At 39.8% G+C, this 19,693-nt stretch overlaps 1 protein-coding gene across 3 annotated transcripts in view; it reads right to left on the bottom strand.

The window, feature by feature from the left end:
• The window catches only part of vps50 (VPS50 EARP/GARPII complex subunit), an 88,370-nt gene that overhangs the window by 35,487 nt on the left and 33,190 nt on the right, over positions 1-19,693 (bottom strand). For all 3 annotated transcript variants that reach the window (XM_058047747.1, XM_058047748.1, XM_058047749.1), the window contains exons 12-19: positions 17,645-17,785; positions 11,692-11,824; positions 7,710-7,795; positions 7,510-7,604; positions 7,334-7,432; positions 5,905-5,995; positions 3,877-4,050; positions 1,253-1,371 (exon numbers count right to left, since the gene is read on the bottom strand). In XM_058047747.1, coding sequence (XP_057903730.1) covers positions 1,253-1,371; positions 3,877-4,050; positions 5,905-5,995; positions 7,334-7,432; positions 7,510-7,604; positions 7,710-7,795; positions 11,692-11,824; positions 17,645-17,785 — 938 coding nt within the window. The remainder of the gene's footprint in view (positions 1-1,252; positions 1,372-3,876; positions 4,051-5,904; positions 5,996-7,333; positions 7,433-7,509; positions 7,605-7,709; positions 7,796-11,691; positions 11,825-17,644; positions 17,786-19,693) is intronic.

The following is a 19,693-nucleotide window of genomic DNA, read 5'->3' on the forward strand; positions in this document are numbered from 1 at the left end:
CAGCGTTGCCTGCGCGTCCAGGTACATTGGAAACATAGTCAAGGAAGTGCCTTTTTATAACGGATAAAATCCGATATACGCATATACCGGATATAAATCCGATATATGCGTAAAACGGACATTTTCCGGTATACGCATATAACGGATTTCGCTTATATCGGACAAAACCAGTGGGAACAATTGAATCCGATATATCCGAGTTTTACTGTACATCCTAACTTTATTATTCATTTGCAAAAGAGCAGAACAACAACCTCACTGGGGGTTAAAATTGTTATAATGAATCCATCAGAACCCATTACACATTGCGGAAGACACAGAAGGACCCCTATGGTGAGGTCTCTGAACTGGCGAGCATGAAGGAAGCGGACCCCTGACACCCATCATTGAGCTACATTAACCAGCAATCATTACATGGGGCATTTAATTACTGGATGTGACCATGCGACCCAGTCGATAATTAACCATTAGTGATTCCTGGCTAAAAGAATGGAACATTTGCATTTTTGTGACTTTAGGCTAATGTTCAGGTTAATGCACAGCACAAAAAATTGCAAAGGGTTTGTGGGGATGGTGGTGAGAGATTAGGCGTGACATCATGACATTCAAGTCTGAGAACAAACATAACGGTGTAGTTAATAAGTGATTTTGCATAACATGACAGGGCATTTTCATTGCGACATAACAATGCTTCTGAACTGACAAGCTCCTGAATAAGTAATGGTCTTCCATGTTTTGTTCGCCGTGAATACTTGGTATTTCGACATTACATCAAAACAACACCAGTCGCACTCACTGACCCCAACATTAGCGCCACAATATAATGAGATGCAATGAAAGAGCAGTGTCAAAATCAACTCAAATTCCTATGTCAAACAAAGAAATAGATAAGCGACGGGAGCCATTTTGAGTGACTAATCGTCCGTTAGTCACCAACATGAGAAGAAAGAGAATTTTTTATGAGTTCACGGTAAGCTTTCTGCCTACTAAGCAGGGTTAAAAGGAGGTGAGCTAAAATTATGCATGGAAAAAGTAGAGAAAATGAGTGGATGACTTCATGTCCTTTTCCTGAAATAACAAAGAATTGAGAACTTGATTTGCTTCCTTTTTTTTTGCCATCCCTGTCATTAAATGTCAAGTAAGCTTGGAGCAGAAATGATAGACACCTGGATTTATCATGAAATCCCACCACTGGTCCCCTGAGTTGTGTGTGTGTCACCAGAGCGGAGCGTGAAGTAACAGTGCGACTGACCTCTTGAGAGGGACATCGCCCGTCTGCTCGTCAACGTAGTCCTGTTTGAGCTCCTCTGGGACGTCGCTGTCGCTGTCGTAATCCTGATAAGCGCTCTTCTCCAGCTCGTCAGACTCGTACTTTAAAAACGAAAAAACGATTGTGACACAAAAAAAGATGAGTGGTACAGAGAGATGAGATGAAAAATAAAAGGGAGCTAGAGTACAGTGGCGAGTTAATTGGAATTAGATCTAGACTACGACTGGACTATACGGGATATTGTATGCAAGTGAATTAAAACATACTTAGCGTGTTAACCAGGGTGCATGGATTTACATTACAGTTTTATGGACCCCTGCAAAAAATGACGATACAATTTTTGGCCTCTATTGAGAGTATATGTCAAATGATTAAAATTTTAAATCAGATTAATTACAGTTATACAAATTAATCGACATTATTCACCATTTGCCACTTCTAAAATAACAAAATTTTTTACTGGAGTTCATTAACAAAAAATGACAGGACGCACTTAGATATTCACTCATACACAGAAAGACACTATAAACCTTGCAATCCCAGCGTCACCCCATACTTCCTGAATCTGCACTCTCAGCACCATGGGAACTGTATTGATTTTAACCATAAATTAACCACATAATTTTTAAGCGGCGTTTTAAATCAGATTAATCACAGTTTTCAAATTAATTAATCGTGATTAATCACAATTTTTGTGCCCATTTTTATTTTATCTGTTTGTGTTCAAAATAACTAGAAAAGTTCTGAATGGATTTGGATGGAATTTTCAGGAATTGTTGGAAATTGGGTCATGGAAGAACTGATTACATTTTTGGAGTGATCCAGATCACCGTGTGGATTCAGGATTCATTTGTTAAGGATAATTTAACATTGCAAAACAGGACCATTTGTGTATATAACACCACAAAAAATGGCGGACAGGTTCTCCAAAAATATCAAAGACTGATCCCAACAACTTAGCGCTATTAGCATGTTATTTTTGACAGCCCTGGAGTAAAGACATTCTAAAACAGGGGTCTCAAACTCAATTTACTTGGGGGCCACTGGAGTTCAGGTCTGGGTGAGACTGGGCCGCATCAGGTTTTCCAAAAAAACAAAAAAACGCATTTATTAAAAACAAAGAAATTTAAAAAAAACTTCGCTTTGGTTCCAATTTTCTACAAGAAAAGCTCTGATAAAACATTCCACATTATTTTTTTCAGATTCAAATTAACAAAGCATTATTAGAGCCCTATTATACTCTTTTTATTTACAACATATTGCGCAACTGCAGGGTCTTCAGACACATGCTAACTCGCAAACTAGAAAGCTAGCGACCTAAACGGTAGCCTTCAAGTTATTTCCTTTAAACTTAAATAGCCAAAAACTTACCACTTCCACACGGATGGAGAGGATAACTATTAACAGTTATTTAACCTTTAACATGAACATTAATCAAAGGTAATTACATTACGCACTAACATTTAACTTTCATATCAAGGCGGGGGCCTCAAACTAGTGTCCTGCGGGCCACATTTGGCTCACGGGCCGCGTGTTTGAGACCCCTGTTCTAAAACATTCCACATTAAAGTGTAACCTGTGTTCTGCACACACAAAAATCTCTGCAGCAGAGGTGAGCTATAATTTATTGTATCCTAGGGGGAAACTATTATTTTTGAAGAAGTCCAATGTAATATGAAGTTCTATCTGTATTGGAAGCCTAGGCATGAAATGAAACATCTTGGAGATAAGAAATTGGTTAAAGCCTACCAGAAATGATTCAATATTTTTTTTTTTTGTCCTGCTTAACCGTGAGCTAACCGAGGCAACACAACCGCTTGAGTATTACAGGCTTTAAGTACAAGCAAGGCTTTGAAAGCCTGACACGTTAGATAAGGCAATATTGCTTGAAAGGATACTATAGCCATATAAAAAAATAAATAACCGGTGTAATAGAAAGAGAAGTATCATTCACAAATAGGCCATGACAGAACAACTGAATGATTTTCGAGTGGAGACGGTAGGACTTGTGTACCTCTATTAGTGTGATGTGTGTGTGGGAAAAAAATAGGAGCAATCATCTACTGCACAATATATGAACTTCTTTGCTGTTGCTGTCACTTGTAAGGATTTGGACACAAATTGTCCTTTGGCCACCTATGCCGTCAAAGCAAAAATAACCTGCTTTAAATGTTCAACGTGTGCACAGTGCAGGAAATGCCTTAAGGATGCATGCCATTAAAAGTTGAAATAGGCCCAGTGATGACAGCTCAGTGGCTGATTCACACATCCTAAAAAAACACAGTGATTATGCACCAATTAATCAAGTTGTCTCTTTATTAACTCGGTGGTATATCTCAACAGGTCGCCTCATTAATTAGTCATGCTTGTGAATTATTTATCTCACTGACGATTACGTCAAACCAAGTCATTGTTATCTGATTTGGCATCAGTATAAATGTATTGAGAAGCTACAGGCCAACTGGGTCAACAATTGATCACCGGGTTGTCAGAAAAAAAAAAAAAAGACAAATATCCCCAAATTTGAACAAGCTCCCATGTATTCTGTTCAATGTTTCATGATGAAATATCAGTGTGAGAACTATTTTTCCTTCTTGGGCACTCACCCCATTGGACGCCAGCACATCCTCCGTTTCCTCCTCTTTGTGTTCAATGTGCATCTCAAAGGGGTTTCCCTCTTGCAGGTATTGCTGGAACAGTGACTGCTCCTCAAGGATGGATGTGCCCTGTCGGCTCGGGGAGACCGAAGGAGAGCGACACTGGTCCATGAACTTAAACTCCTGGTTCATTGAAGATCAGAAAAACACAGTATAGTAATAGTGCATACAAACTTTTTTTCTATTTTAAGTGTGCCGCGAGAAATCGTCAGGTGTGCCGTGAGGAATTATTCAATATCACTTTTTTAATTAACATGTATTAATAATTTTCGGCAAATATTATGTCATTGTCGCGTGTCATTGGTGTAAAGACTGGCAGAGCAATGCAATATTCGTCCGTGTGGCAACACGTAGCTGATTGCCTCGTTCCTCTAATAGACTTAGTGATGCACGTGAGAGGTAGTGGTGACATTTTGTAATATTGTTGTTTAAATTTGTATGTGGATCAAAAGGATCTGCTGTGGCGAGTGTCCATAATCAGGAAAAAGCTGAAAGAAGCAAATAATGTTGGTTATTGGTGTGCCTCAAAATTTTTCCAACGTAAAAAAACGTGCCGTGGCTCAAAAAAGGTTGAAAAATACTGGTCTACTGTATATCTCTATTTAATGCTAAGTGAGCCTCAATGCCAATGTCATGAAGAAGCAATGACAAAAAGAGTATGCATATGCACCTTGGTAAATGTGCAATATACGGCGCTTATATTGTTCCCTCTTACAAAGAGTGTGCTTTTCAATCAATGCCGTAGGTGCCCTTGGAGATGCCTATTGCAGTGAGTAAACACATATCTGGACACTTAATTTAAATATAAGCCTTTCATACTTTTAAAGGGTATACAGTCGGTTCAAATTTACACAGGAACAATAAACCCTACTAAAAACATTAACTACTTGTGCAGCCGTAACCTATGGAAAGATAAAACTCAGCTTCCCTAGGGAACGCACGTATAGCAACACACGAGCGCAAGTCTTATATGTGTCTTAAAGGGCTTATTTTCTCTTATGATGTCTACTATATTGGGTAATACAAGCATAAATGTGACTATAGGGGTGTTACTTCATGTCTAGAGGGCTCTAATAATGTGTATTTGGGAGGTTTTCTATGTGGTAACTATTAAAAAATATGGAATTCCTCTCTTTGGAACCAATTAACCATGATAAACGAGAGACATATGTACATACAAACAGCAGTGAATACTTCCCTATGCAAATGAATGCGTTAAGGTGATAACATTCAAACTTATGTGAAGCTGTAAGTTTGAATGGGCTTATTTTCTCTTATGATGTCTACTATATTGGGTAATACAAGTATAAATCTGACTATAGGGGTGTTACTTCATGTCTAGAGAACTCTAATAATGTGTATTTAGGAGGTTTTCTATGTGCTAACTATTAAAATATTCATTCATTCATTTTCTACCGCTTTTTCCTCACGAGGGTCGCGGGGGTGCTGGAGCCTATCCCAGCTGTCTTTGGGTGAGAGGCGGGGTACACCCTGGACTGGTCGCCAGCCAATCACAGGGCACATATAGACAAAACCATTCACACTCACATTCATACCTATGGACAATTTGGAGTCGCCAATTAACCTAGCATGTTTTTGGAATGTGGGAGGAAACCGGAGTACCCGGAGAAAACCCACGCATGCACGGGGAGAACATGAAAACTCCACACAGAGATGGCCGAGGGTGGACTTGAACCCTGGTCTCGTAGCTGTGAGGTCTGTGCACTAACCACTCAACCACTGTGCAGCCACTATTAAAATGCATCATTTATAAATATGGAATTGTCTAGAGGACTCTAATAATGTGTATTTGGGTTTTTCTATGTGCTAACTATTAAAATATATCATTTATAAATAACAAATTCTTCTCTTTGGAACCAATTAACCATGATAAACGAGAGACATATGTACATACAAACAGCATTGAATACTTCCCTATGCAAACGAATGCGTTAAGGTGATAATATTCAAACTTACGTGAAGCTGTGAGATGTTAAAGTTCGATTTGACAGGGCAAAGTTCCCATGTTTCATTTTCCAGAAACATTCGCAGCTCCTCGAGTCGTGCCCTAAGAAATTGTTAAGAACACGCACACACACACAAATCACAATTACTAAAGATAATACCGTGACTGGAGCACTAATTTAAATGTCATTTCATTCAATTCAACATCTGTCTCAAGGCACTTTACAAAGTACTTTGAGGACCTTACAAAAGAGTGTGAGAGAGCTTCAAATGGAAAAAGTCAACATTAGTCGTTTGATGTTCCAGTTCACATGTGGAGGCAGTACAAGGTCAAGCACAGAGAGGAGAACGTTGTTTAGATGTTTAGAACTGCAGAAGTCACCCTGGAGTTTCTTCTGCGTGGACTTTATGACAACAACACAGTATTGTTTCCCCAATACTTCACTTTCCATTCATTTCGAGTGGACTGGTGTTCGATAATGCCACACAATGCTACATCTGTCACCTCTTTCACCTTGAGATCACGACTGTAATCCAAGCATGCCTTTCTTCCTGACGCAGTTTATTATCATTATTCTGATAAACTATTATTGATGACTCTTGAGAGGTAATCACAATGTGATCAACGCAATCATTTCTGATGATGTGCTGTCTTTGTCAAAGCGTACATATTCAAGTGGTTGGCAGCGGGTTATGATATCAAGACACAAATGGGCTTCCAGCTCATCAAATTGCTAAAGACTCATACCACCCAGCGCACAGACTGTTTGCCCTCCTACCCTCAGGGAGGCGCTATAGGAGCTTACGGACAAGAACCACCAGGTTCAGGAACTGCTTTTTCCCAACAGCTGTTTCCTTGTTGAACTCTGCCCCCAATTGCCCACCCCTTCCACTACTTACATCCCCCCGCTGATCTATGCCCCGCCCCCATCACTTCATTGCACCATTTCATTGCACTATTGTACATATTACTGTAATATCTTGTTGCATTCTTAGATCATACTGTTTATAATTTATATAATCTGAAATAGCCATACTCTAGTCACTTCATTGCAATACTGTACATATTACTGTTATTATATATTGTCATATCCATACTGTTTATAATCTGTATAATCTACAATAGCCATATTATAGTCATATGTACATATCCTCACTGTATTATAGTCATAGCCTGTTATAGTTTTTTACATAGATCTGTCCATTTTTTTCTACATTTACTTACTACTAAGGTACTTATAAAATTGCACTTCTGGTTGGATGCTAACTGCATTTTGTTGCCCTGTATCAGTGACATGAGCAATAACAATAAAATTGAATCTAATCTAATCTAATTAAGTATCAACAAAATCAACTCTAAGATGTATCACACTAGGAACAGCAGACGGGGAAAATGTCTGCCGACAGTACCTAGCATTTAACATGATTCAACAAATCTCACCTGTGGTAGTTTTTGAAGTAGTTTACACTCTGGCGCCGAATTGACTCCTGCAGAACCTCCGACTTACTGCTGCAGAATTCCTCACCAACTTGCATTAGCCTTGAGGAAGTGAGAGATGAAATAGCAACATAACATGACATATGGGAGAGAAGGATTGGCATGATTTTATAAAATACCTGCTGATGACATCCAATACTACTATGAAGTCATCATATTTGAAGTTGGACATGTCGGTCCCCAGGATATAGGCCTTCACCTTTAACTGGACATCCTGATGAAAAGGAGAAAACAGGTCATTTGTAGCCATGAGAGGCCATGATTGAACTGAACTTCTTCCCTATAGATGTGAAAATGACGGTACAAATACAAAGCCAACCTGCCAGATCCTTGTGAGGCCGTGCTCTAGCTTCTTCTTCACATAACTGCGGTCCACCACCGACTCATCAGACTCCGCTGCATCATCTATGCATTAGAGACAGGGAGCGGTGCTAAGAAACAGAACAAATCTTTTTTTTCTCCCAGTGACTTTTCTATTGTTTGATTGTGTGCTTCCAACAGGACTGGCAGGAATTCATTATGTTGCTACAAAGGAAGAGAAAATAATGCAAACCTAAAAGCAGAACTCTATAAGATCATCTTCACGGAGGAAGCTGTCAATCAGCAACTCAAGGGAGCCGAGGATTGATTCCTCGTCACCGAGATTGACAGTCAAATTTGCTTTGACTCCTCTTCAGTGAGTCTGGCACACCACCTCACATCAGCTGAGGGTGGCGAACGAGAAACAAGAGACGACTGATGATGAGAGACCTGGAGATGGGGCCTGCCAAGGTCGTTTTCAATAGGCGGAAGAAATAAACACGAAGACGTAACAAGTACTGGGAAACCTCTGGATCAGTATGGATCACTGAGTACGGATTTATCAAAGCTCACAGGAGCCTTTGAGGGTGTTCTTGAAAAGTAGTCTTATACCAATACACACATGTGTAACATGCATTGCAGATATATGGTGCAATATAATGAGTATTAAGGAGTTTTCGTCATATAAACCATCCATTCAAAGTCTGCTCTAATTAATACGCATGTTAAATTATTCCTCTGAGAAACCAGTCATGACTAACTTTCTCAGGAAGACAGCAGGAGAATACCTCAAGGTATTCCCACTCCACATACAATATGTTCACATGGTAGTCTATCATGTGTAAGCAGACCAGCATGATACTCAAAGGACCGCAGTTAATCTCTCTGTGAGAAATACGATTAGCAGAAGAAAAGGTCTGTTGCGCCTTACTGCAGATTGCAAACCAACGAACACAAGAGAAGGAGGAGGGGAAAAAAAAAATCTCAGGAGGAATTCTTCTGGCTCAACTATTTCCTGAAATAAATGGAACCATCAAAAACAACAAGCTAATTCACTATAGACATTTCTTATCAAAATCCATACCCAACCGTGTTATTATTGTCCATTACAGTTTCCAATCAAACTTAGTTGTTTGGCCATTTTAGAATGAAACAGTGATATCAATTCCTAACTGGGGATGTTCCGATCAGGGTTTTATGCTGCTGCTGCCGATAATCCGTGAGTGAAATCGGCCGATACCGGTACCAATACCGATCACATACATGCAATGTAACTGTTTAAATGTACGACAGTTTATATTAGGAGTCACCAAGGTTTATTCTTGTGAAAATTTTTGTAACATTTATTTTCAGAGCTTATTTCAAGACAATATGCTTGTTTTACCAAAACATTAGCAAAATGCTGGTATCCATAACTTATGTCTTTTATTTCACAATGCATTTATTTCTAGTCTTCTCACATTATCAACTGAAAACCTGAAAGAAAAAAAGGTTTGCCCATCTTTAATGGGCCCCTCCAGCCGCATCCACTGCCTTCTGAACCTTCTGCGCCAAAAGAGCAGACAAAATACGTTCATTGGACACAATGAACACGGAACACAGAGGGCACACGTGTCACACAGCATCCGTAGCTCAACGCAGCCACGCACACAACAAAAGTTCCTCCTGCGCTAAAACTGCTACATAGTGTCTCTATGCTACCCAAATCCGTACTGAGGCGATACTCATGCCCAAGTAGAGCAGGTTGGGATCGGGACATTATAGTAGCCAAGTGGCTACTATAAAGCCCCCAAGACCCCCCCCCCCCCCCCCAAAAAAAAGCTGATTGGTGAAGGTTATTGCCGCTTTAAAGCAAGTACTTCCAGCCAATATTAGTACCTTGCTTTTTCACTGATACTGATACCAATCGGTGGCCGATCAATCAAAGCACCCCTATTCCTAACTATTTATTATTTGTATTCTGTTTCTACCACTAGTGTTTCAGAAAAAAGCGACTTTCTTCCACTTATTCACAGAGAAAAAAAAACTGTTAAGTGCAGATCAAACTTCGATGAAACCTAGAAACAGTAGCCTTAAATGTCTCCCTGACCAATGATTAGAATCTTTATAGAAATAGATTTTCCTGTGTTTTTTTGGTGTTTGGGTTCAAATGAAAAATATTTATTTATAGTTTTCTCAGTATGTGGCGGAATAAATGGAACTCAATTTGGAATAGTTAAGGTGAGCATAAAGTATAGATATATAGATATAGTGGACTCATGCATTTAAACTGAATGAAGCATAATACTAGTTTCAGGTGCTCTGCCTACAAAGGAAGTCGGTCAATTACAATGGCGTCAATCCACTGACCCCCGTTATGACACAGGTGGCTTCTAGTGTGAGCCAGAGGTCAATGTCACCTCAAAATAATGTTGAACAAATGAGACAACACACAGACAGTAAATCACTACACTGACAGAACCACGCACGCATAAGTGTGTGTGTGGTTGGGGGGGGGGGGGGGGGGGGGGGGCAATGCAAAGGCCAGGGACACCTTTACACAGAGGTGAAAGCCAATCAACTATTGAGATGATTGATGGGACTTTTGGCGGGAAAATGAGGTGGATGTCCTTTGCCTTGCAAGGAAGATGACATTTCATGAAACAGACAAAGGATTTAGGATATTTCCGACTACTCAGAACCACTTACAACCTCATTCACCTCATGCAAATAAATCTAAGATTAAAAAAAAAAAATCAAAAGCTGCTACGGATTTTTAATAACTACATGAGTTTTTAAAAAAATGTCAAATAAATCCATAAAATCAAATATGCAGTATACAGTGAATGGAAAACATCAATATTGCAAGCAACAATAACCAATAAATGTGCTGATTACATTAGCATGGTAATGGAGCACATGACACATTTGCACCAGAAAGAAATGCATCATTCACAATTCATCAGTTGCTCACATACTATTTATCACATACAACTAGGTCATTCTAATTACACTAATCATCAACATGTACCTACATTGTATACATACGTTAATATTCATATCAGCGACAATAAATGCAATGTCATATATGAGCATAGTTGGATGACATCTCCACCGATAAAGAAACAACACAAACCACTGTACTTGTCAGCAGCGGCACTCCAACTATGTGGGATTCCTCTCTGCATGCTATAAACCTGTCCAAGGTGTATATATGCCGATATCAAACATGCAGGAAAGATTAGTGTTACTGCGAGCGTGGAGAGAGTGGAAACCTGACCCCATTTTCACCAAGTCTTTGAAGTCAAACTGATTCTGTGACTTATTTCTTCAGCTTAGGGTGCAGAGAGTAATGTACAGTAGTACAAACTGCTTTAAGATGTGTAGCAAAGCCTGCTTTTTACATTTTTTTGTTTCCCAAAGAGGGCAGCACTGCACGGTGGTCGAGTGGTTAGCGTGCAGACCTCACAGCAAGGAGACCAGGTTTCAATTCCACCCTCGGCTATCTCTGTGTGGAGTTTGCATGTTCTCCCCGTGCATGCGTGGGTTTTCTCTGGGTACTCCGGTTTCCTCCCACATTCCAAAAACATGCTAGGTTAATTGGCCACTCCAAATTGTCCATAGGTATGAATGTGAGTGTGAATGGTTGTTTGTCTATATGTGCCCTGTGATTGGCTGGCAACCACTCCAGGGTGTACCCCGTCTCTCGCCCAAAAACAGCTGGGATAGGCTCCAGCATCCCCCGCGACCCTTGTAACGAAAAGCGGTAGAAAATGAATGAATGAATGAATGTTTCCCAATGCTGTCCTCCATAAAGTGGAGCGGTCTCATGCCTCTCATGCCCACCCGGACAGTTCACCACGACCCCCCAGGGGGCGGCCACCGGTCCACTATTCGAGAATTGGTTAGAAAGCATCCCCAGTTCGAACATCATTGAAAAGTACATTTTGCATAACATACATTATGTTTCTTGCTAGGGATATCAATGCAAATGCATGTAGCATAGGTGTATTGTGCAGTACCTGGTGTCGGTGTGGCTGCTTGATTGTCATGCTCCTCGTGCCACTGCATTGTGCGGTGGTAGCTCAGCATCACCTCCCACAATGCTTTGCACAGGTCGGTCAGACAAGGAATGTAGCTGTCCAGAGTGATATGCTGCAAACACAGAGGTGATGAGGACACAAGTGGCTAATGCGGTTTTGTGCATGGATTCCCTCGCAAAAATTCTGCGATAACACATGCTCTGCATCATATACAAATAACGCTTATGTTCGTTATATGTACCTATGGGTGTAGATTGATATGATCTGTTTTGTCCATTTGCTGAGGTAACACACAATTATACTTTCAAACGTTTGTTAACCAAGTACAAATGAACATGAGTCGTTATGTTTGGAAATTAAATTGGCTTGGAAAAGGCAATTTATTCTCCTCTCATAAACCTGATGATTAATCTCAGGTTGCTCACTATTACTGCTGTTTCTACAAGAGGTGCATGTTTAAAAAGTGTATCACATATTTACAGTATAATGGCCACCGTTAAGCTTGAATATCATCAATGACGAAGACCGAAAAAGAGAACAGAATGAAGGTACACAGTCTATGTAGCAGTTGCCACGCCCCTTTACAAAGTGAAAGTTACATTTGTGTACAAGTGAGAGTTAAGCAGTATAATTCCATTCTGCGGCACAGCTGACAAGTGGTTAGCACACAGACCTCACAGCTAGGAGGACCAGGGTTCAATTCCACCCTCTGCCATCTCTGTGTGGAGTTTGCATGTTCTCCCCGTGCATGCGTGGGTTTTCTCCGGAGTATCCGGTTTCCTCCCACATTCCAAAAACATGCTAGGTTAATTGGCGACTCCAAATTGTCCATAGGTATGAATGTGAGTGTGAATGGTTGTTTGTCTATATGTACCCTGTGATTGGCTGGCGACAAGTCCAGGGTGTACCCCGCCTCTCGCCCGACAGCTGGGATAGGCTCCAGCACCCCCCGAGACCCTCGTGAAAATGAATGAATTCCATCAGTCTAGTTGGAATGTTGTGCTATTTGAGTGTTGTGTATTGTGAAGGCATCTACTGGACTATTAGACTGAATCTAAAAGTGTAAGCATACATTATAATGCAGTATGACCTTATAAAAGTAGACGGCTAGTCTGTGATGCTATTTTCGCAGTTGTGATACAGATAAATCGGGGATGTATAATGACAGGCAGGTTAAAAAAAGTGCTATATATTTGACTCTCCATGTTCTTCAGGAGCCAACAATGCCGGTAGCATGTTGCCAAGCAACTGGGGGACAGGAAGACCATGTATGGTTATGAGGTGTGTGTGTGTATGTGTGTGTGTAAGTGGGTTTAATGAGGTATACAACCTCAGCTACACACAATCATCGCTCTGTATTGTGTGCGTGAGTGTGTGTGTATTTTGGGTGAAGTGTAGCATCTGTGCCGTCTTCCTTTGCTGGACTCAACCCAGCTTGACAGAAGATCCACAATAAAGGCTGACTGACAACGAGGGGGAGGAGGTAGACATAAAATATTTTTTTGTCAACGATCCTGTTATTTGCTGAAAACAGCTACCCATCAAAATGCATTGGCATCTGCCAAGCTGTGCCACTGCGGTTTTGAAATGTAAAATGTGGGTATGCAAGGGAGTAAACTTGGAATAAAACTGCGGTACATAAAAACCCACTCATTGTCTTTTTTATGGTTTCGATCTATAATACTGTAACTATGATAAAGTGACATGCAAAGATAATAATCTATAAACTTCCCACAAACAGAATAATTCAGTTTGTTGTTATTTTTCATCATTTTTGAGGGCCTTGATATGCATGAAAACTCTCCACTGGTTCGGTAAAAAAATATTTTTATTTTAAATCACCGTGAAATTTTGTGGAAACGTCAAAAAGTTCGGTTTTCAGCTGCAATTTTGGGCGAAAACCAGGATTTCAACAAACTAGTCCTTGGCACTTTGACCAAAACGAGTCCAAATGAAAATCATGAATAATAGACAGACGGGCGATGTTACATTATCCATGTACAAATTTCCCCACTGAGGGACGAATAAAGGCATATCTTAATCTTAATCTTAATCTTTACATGAGTTTTCTGTCTTTCCGAATGGAATCTTTCTGAATGACTTTTCTGAAAACAGTGGTATACATGGAAAGGAATATTCCAATCTCTGGTCTACACGCATGGCTATATTCAAAACGGAATAGTCAATGGCGCATGCTCAGTAAAACGTAAACATCAACATCACGTGATACCGGCATACCCAAGTTTTTCTTTGATGATCAACACTGTACCAATGTTAATAACTCAGCTCCTTAAGGAACGTCATCATAACTGGTACATACGATGTAGACGACACCTATCGTCTGCATTAAATATATGGATAAAAATAAGCATTAAATTAAATACGCCACATTACCCAAACACACACATGAGAAAAGTTGACCTCGTAGCACTCCTGACAAGTGAAAACCATCTCGTCCAGCCAACAAAAGAAGCCGCCATTTACTGTAACAGTGTTTCAATTATCCAATAAGCTGTAGCTTCGGTTCATTATCAAAGTGCTTTGACGAAGCCTAAATCAGATTAGAGAATTGGCTAGAAGATGTAGATTTCCCATGGGATATCGTCATTTCTTTCTTTATTACCACCATTATAAGAAGGATCACTCTAAAAAATGTACCACATATAACATGAAGGTTCATAGACGGATCATTATGCTGTGTCTCATCTGGCATTTATAGGCATGTTTAATTTGTGATTTCTTTTCTGTCCTGTTTGAGTATCCTATGGTACAGCCGTATCATAGCATAAAGAACATACCTGGGAGGCTGAATAGGTTAAACAACAATAATATGTCAACATACCAAAATGTGTTTGGTGCAGAACTTGAGGAATCAATGAAGAATAAGTTCCGCCGTTGTTGTTTGATTTATTTAAATGTCTTTGTCACTTTCTCATGTCAAAAAATGAAGATGTGACATCAGATCGTGTTTTGTACACAACAAGCATGAAGACTACTATTTGTAGCACAAGACACACACAGCTAGCAAGTAGCACACTTGCAAGCGTATAGTTCACCGAGCTCCTGATCTCATTTTACATCACTTTCTTTCTGAATTCTTCATCCTTGGTGTCGACATGATCCACTTGCAATAAACTTGCATGTCGACACCAAGGATGAAGAACTATATGCTTGCAAGTGTACTACTTGCTAGCTGTGTGTCACCGAGCTCCTGATCTCTTTTTACATCACTTTCTTTCTGAATTCTTCATCCTTGGCGTCGACATGCAAGTTTATTGCAAGTGGATCATGTCAAGCAAGTTTATTGCAAGTTTATTGCAAGTGGATCATGTCGACACCAAGGATGAAGAATTCAGAAAGAAAGTGATGTAAAATGAGATCAGGAGCTCGGTGAACTATACGCTTGCAAGTGTACTACTTGCTAGCTGTGTGTCACCGAGCTCCTGATGTCCTTTTACATCACTTTCTTTCTGAATTCTTCATCCTTGGTGTTGACATGCAAGTTTATTGCAAGTGGATGATGTCGGCGCCAAGGATGAAGAATTCAAAAAGAAAGTGATGTAAAATGAGATCAGGAGCTCGGTGAACTATACGCTATATATATATATACATATATATATATATACACACACATACATACACACACACACACAGAATGACGTCCATATTTTCTAGTCCAAGTTCAAAGACTGCAGGTGAATTCCACCAAGACATAGTTTTGCCAGACCACGGGATTGATAAGGAGTCTGTCCAATAATGATGAGATGTTGATGTAAAATCAATATGACCTCTTCATAATCCTAACGGACCTCCCCCAGTGGTCCCTTTGCTCTTGAATTTTAAGTCATATAATTAAAAGGCAAGTTCAATAGTAGGGTCCAATGTGGGCTTTAACATCATTCAACCTTTGCTTATCGTGGGAACACATCGATTGACGTAGTTGTGATTCTCCGCCAAGCAGGAGTGACGAAAGTTGCCATTTTTAGGAACGGGTACAAAGTTCACACTTTGATTTTGAGATGTGTGAAAACAGACTGCATCATCACAAAAAAATTGTTCTCAACAAGCGAAAAAAAAAGCAAACCTGGCTTCCCATAGAAGTCAATGAAGTCACACATTTGTGTGTGTGTGCACACGCATAGATTAATGCATGTGTTGACCTCCATGAAGTATAATAAGCCAGTAAGCAACACAATCCATCAAGCTTAAATTGCTGAGATTGTTTTAGTATGTGTGTGTGTGTGTGTGTGTATGTGTGGTATCAATAGGATCATCCAGGCAAATCAGCACTGGCAGGTTATCCATCAAATAAACTCTAAAATGAGTGTGTATGTATATACGCTTTTATCCAATTCCATTAGATTTCACTCATGTACCTAATGTTGTGGCTGGTCATTTTTCCAGATGCAATATTCGCCAAGTGCAATAAAAAAGCTGAAATACCCCCCCAAAAAAGAGAGGTCACTTCATTACAGTTTTGCATTAAAAAAAGGTCTTCACTTGTTATTTAATCTGTACATCATCATGCAATCCAACACAGGTAAAAAAAAAACATGCCTTGACCCAGAGATTCTGCTGACCTTGCAAAGAACGTAGCATACTGTATATGCAGTATATCAAGGGAAAAAAATAAAAAGAACACTAAAGTCAGAGGTAAAGGGCGGGGCATTGAAAATCTGGTGAATGACAGCCCTGCCGGCTGAACAACAACACATCAACAAAAAAGCAGTGTTCGAAGAAAAGTGTGATAGTTGGAACATGCCATGAAATGGGACAGAAACACACGATCGCCAAGAAATACACACGGAGGACTTTACTACCAGTAAACTTCTACAGCATAATCTCTAGGGGACTCTCTGCGTTTCACCCCAGCAAGTCCATGATAAATTGACAAAGTTAAGGCTTCTTAGACGGCATAATAGGATTTATTTAAAACAGGTACCGAGAGGTTTCATGCCCAGACAAATAAGAAGAACAAGAACAGGAAAGTCGTGTGTGTCTGCAGTACATTGGTTATGCATTGTGAGCAAGACAAATTACTTTACTAAGTGCTCATGATACCAAAACATGTTATTTACACCGTGTCAAATAACACTCAAAGGCATATTTATGCACAAATATTGAAATAATTACCTTTATTTTGGCTATTTTTCCAGGACAGGAGGAGGTGGAGCAAGTGATGTCTGACGGAAGTTCCATCAATGTGTTGTTATTATGCACAGAAAGCTTTCTCTGTCTTCCAGAGTCTGCACCTATTCCAGCTGTATTTCTTGGATGTTTCTCGCTAAAACGGTTTTAATTTATTCCACCCACGGCCCGTCTCCAGGCACGCCCACTTCACTGTGGTTGGTCACACTCGGTCACTAGGTGGTAACTTGATACCATACATAAGGGCGTTGCGTTTACTGAGTGCAGACAATTTTAGCAAAACATCGGTAGTAGAAATGTGGTCATTACACTTTCCGGACGTCGGTGAGCACTCTGTGGACGCACAGCGTGTCCGACATTAATAATTAATTGATATTTCACGTTCATGTTCATAAAAACAGACCTGTGTGAAATGTCATTGACAGATGAAAGTATTTTTCTCTTGCTGGGAATCACCAACTCCAATAACTTCTGCCTGAGCTTGCCAGAGCTTGGTGGAGGGAAGAGAGCGTATCGCTCCAACCACCGCGCACAAGGAAGCCTACCCTTCTGTGACATCACAAAGGAACGGTTTTGAGTACTTTCATTTCATTATTGGTTTTTTTTTGGTGTTATGAGGACTTTAAAGTATGGGTTTGATAGCGTTTCCCTTTACAAGTTCATGTCACTCTATGATGAATACCCTGTACCATGTTTGAATTCTGTCATTGCAGTTCCCAAATGAGAAAAATGTCACAAACAAAACACGGATCCCCGCCGATATACTGTAATCTCAGTGTCTTACCGTACATAGGTCCTTATATTGCATTTTCTGGAACTTGGTATCAGCATTGCCAGCACAGAGCTCGACATATCCCAGCACCACTTGGAACACGGTGTTGTGGATGGCTTGGGTGAAGTGCATGTGCAGCTGGTCCATAGCAGTCTGCAGAAGCAGCCAAAGACAAAGTTAGGAAAATGATTAAATCAAGATGTCACATTCATCTGCCACTGTGGATATGTGAAGAAAGCAGCAGATATTGCAAATTAAACTCTGAGAGTAAACATGCACTGTTCACTTGGTTTGAGTATTAGTGTATGTAAATAAGATTGCCGGAGGAGTCGTGACAAAGGCTTTATTCACCAACTAACCAACTGGAGATCAAAATCAGACATCCCTTATGAAGGAAAAGTGGCAAGAAAATATCACATTTAACACAGAGTTAGTGCTTCAAACTCCTTGCAAAACTGAAAACTGACTTCCATCTTAGGTTTTGAGTGTTCATTTAACAAGCACTGGCATTTGAGTCAAAGCCTAATAGCGTTTTCTCTATGTCAGAGAGATCCATTGTTGTCCTAGATCTATTAAAAGCTCATCAGCGAGCCACACTGTTTCTCTGTGTGACATGTTCCTTCATTAAGATGAACATGGGCTCTGCACTTTTTATTTCTTTCTTCCTGCACTTGGCCGTTGCAAATCCCAGCTGAAAATAGTCCCCAATTTATGACATTAATTCCTTTTATAAATGAAATCACCAATTGTTCCAGTTAAGAAATTCATTAAGGGGGAAGCGTTACCAAGTTTAATTCATTATACTAAAATGGGCTTAGGTCTGTTCTCACCTAAACACAATGGTAGCGCCATGAATTGCCATATCTCTCAAGACTATTGAGCAAACTCCTATAAGTAAGAAGCACGGCAATCCAATTTGACTTTCCTGCTTCAGTTTTGTGGCTAAAAATCTTACAGCATCCAACTATAAGAGAGCGCTACCTAGATGGAATTTCCTAAAACTTAAAGTTAAGGATTTGTATACACTTTTGAACACATCTTCTGTGTGGTAGCTATTCCGTACATTTTTCCGTAGCAACCCCCAAAAGTACCTCATACATCGGTACATGACCAAAAAAAATTAAAATAAATAAATAAAAAACCTCAACTATATTAGGAAAGCAGGAAGATTATTATTTATTATTTATTATTTATTATTTATTATTTATTATTTATTATTTATTATTTATTATTTATTATTTATTATTTATTATTTATTATTTATTATTTATTATTTATTATTACATGGGAGCCAGGCAACGTCATTTTGTTGCCACTTTCACTGCTGTGTTATTGTGCAATGACAAAAAAGAAAGTCTATGAACAAATGTAACAGTTGCTGATTGTAAAAGTACCAGATGGAGGGGTAGGATTTAATAAGCTTTGCTTCTTCCTACTCCTTTTGGACATTTGGAACTGGGGACTGATTATGTGATGCATTCAATTGTAATCTGATGCATGTTCAAATGAAATAAAACCATTACCATTACCAAAATGGAGGAGAGAACAATGGAAATCCTCCACATTGTCCTAATTTATGGAACGCCTGAAAAGCATCAAGACTAGTTTGTGGACTTGCTAAGCAATTCATGGCTGAAAATGGTACATATTGGCACAAAATGACAACGCTCCCATACAACATATTTACACCATGTCAAGTACTGTTTACACCTAGACTGTTCCTGCATGTGTCAACCACCACGTCCCCATCCTTGTAGCAGCTGTGGCATTATTTGGTCCCGCTGTGTCCCGCGTGACGCCACGCAACAGCAACTTCATTAATTCCTCTATTGATATGGGACCGACAAGATGTGGAAGAAGCTCTCAATGCAGAAAAGAAAGATAAGTCTACATACAGTAGACGACCTCGTAGCTGCAGAAAGTGCAGGAAGGAGGTTTCGGGTATTATGATCACTTACTACTAGACCTTCACAAGAAAGACCCAAAAGGCTACAGAATTTACCAAGATTTGCTCCAAGAGGTGGTGCAAAACCCCTTTGTGTACGTGAATTGTGCATGCTT

Source organism: Doryrhamphus excisus, chromosome 14 (genome assembly GCF_030265055.1).
Source record: "Doryrhamphus excisus isolate RoL2022-K1 chromosome 14, RoL_Dexc_1.0, whole genome shotgun sequence".
In the NCBI taxonomy this organism is placed as follows: domain Eukaryota; kingdom Metazoa; phylum Chordata; class Actinopteri; order Syngnathiformes; family Syngnathidae; genus Doryrhamphus; species Doryrhamphus excisus.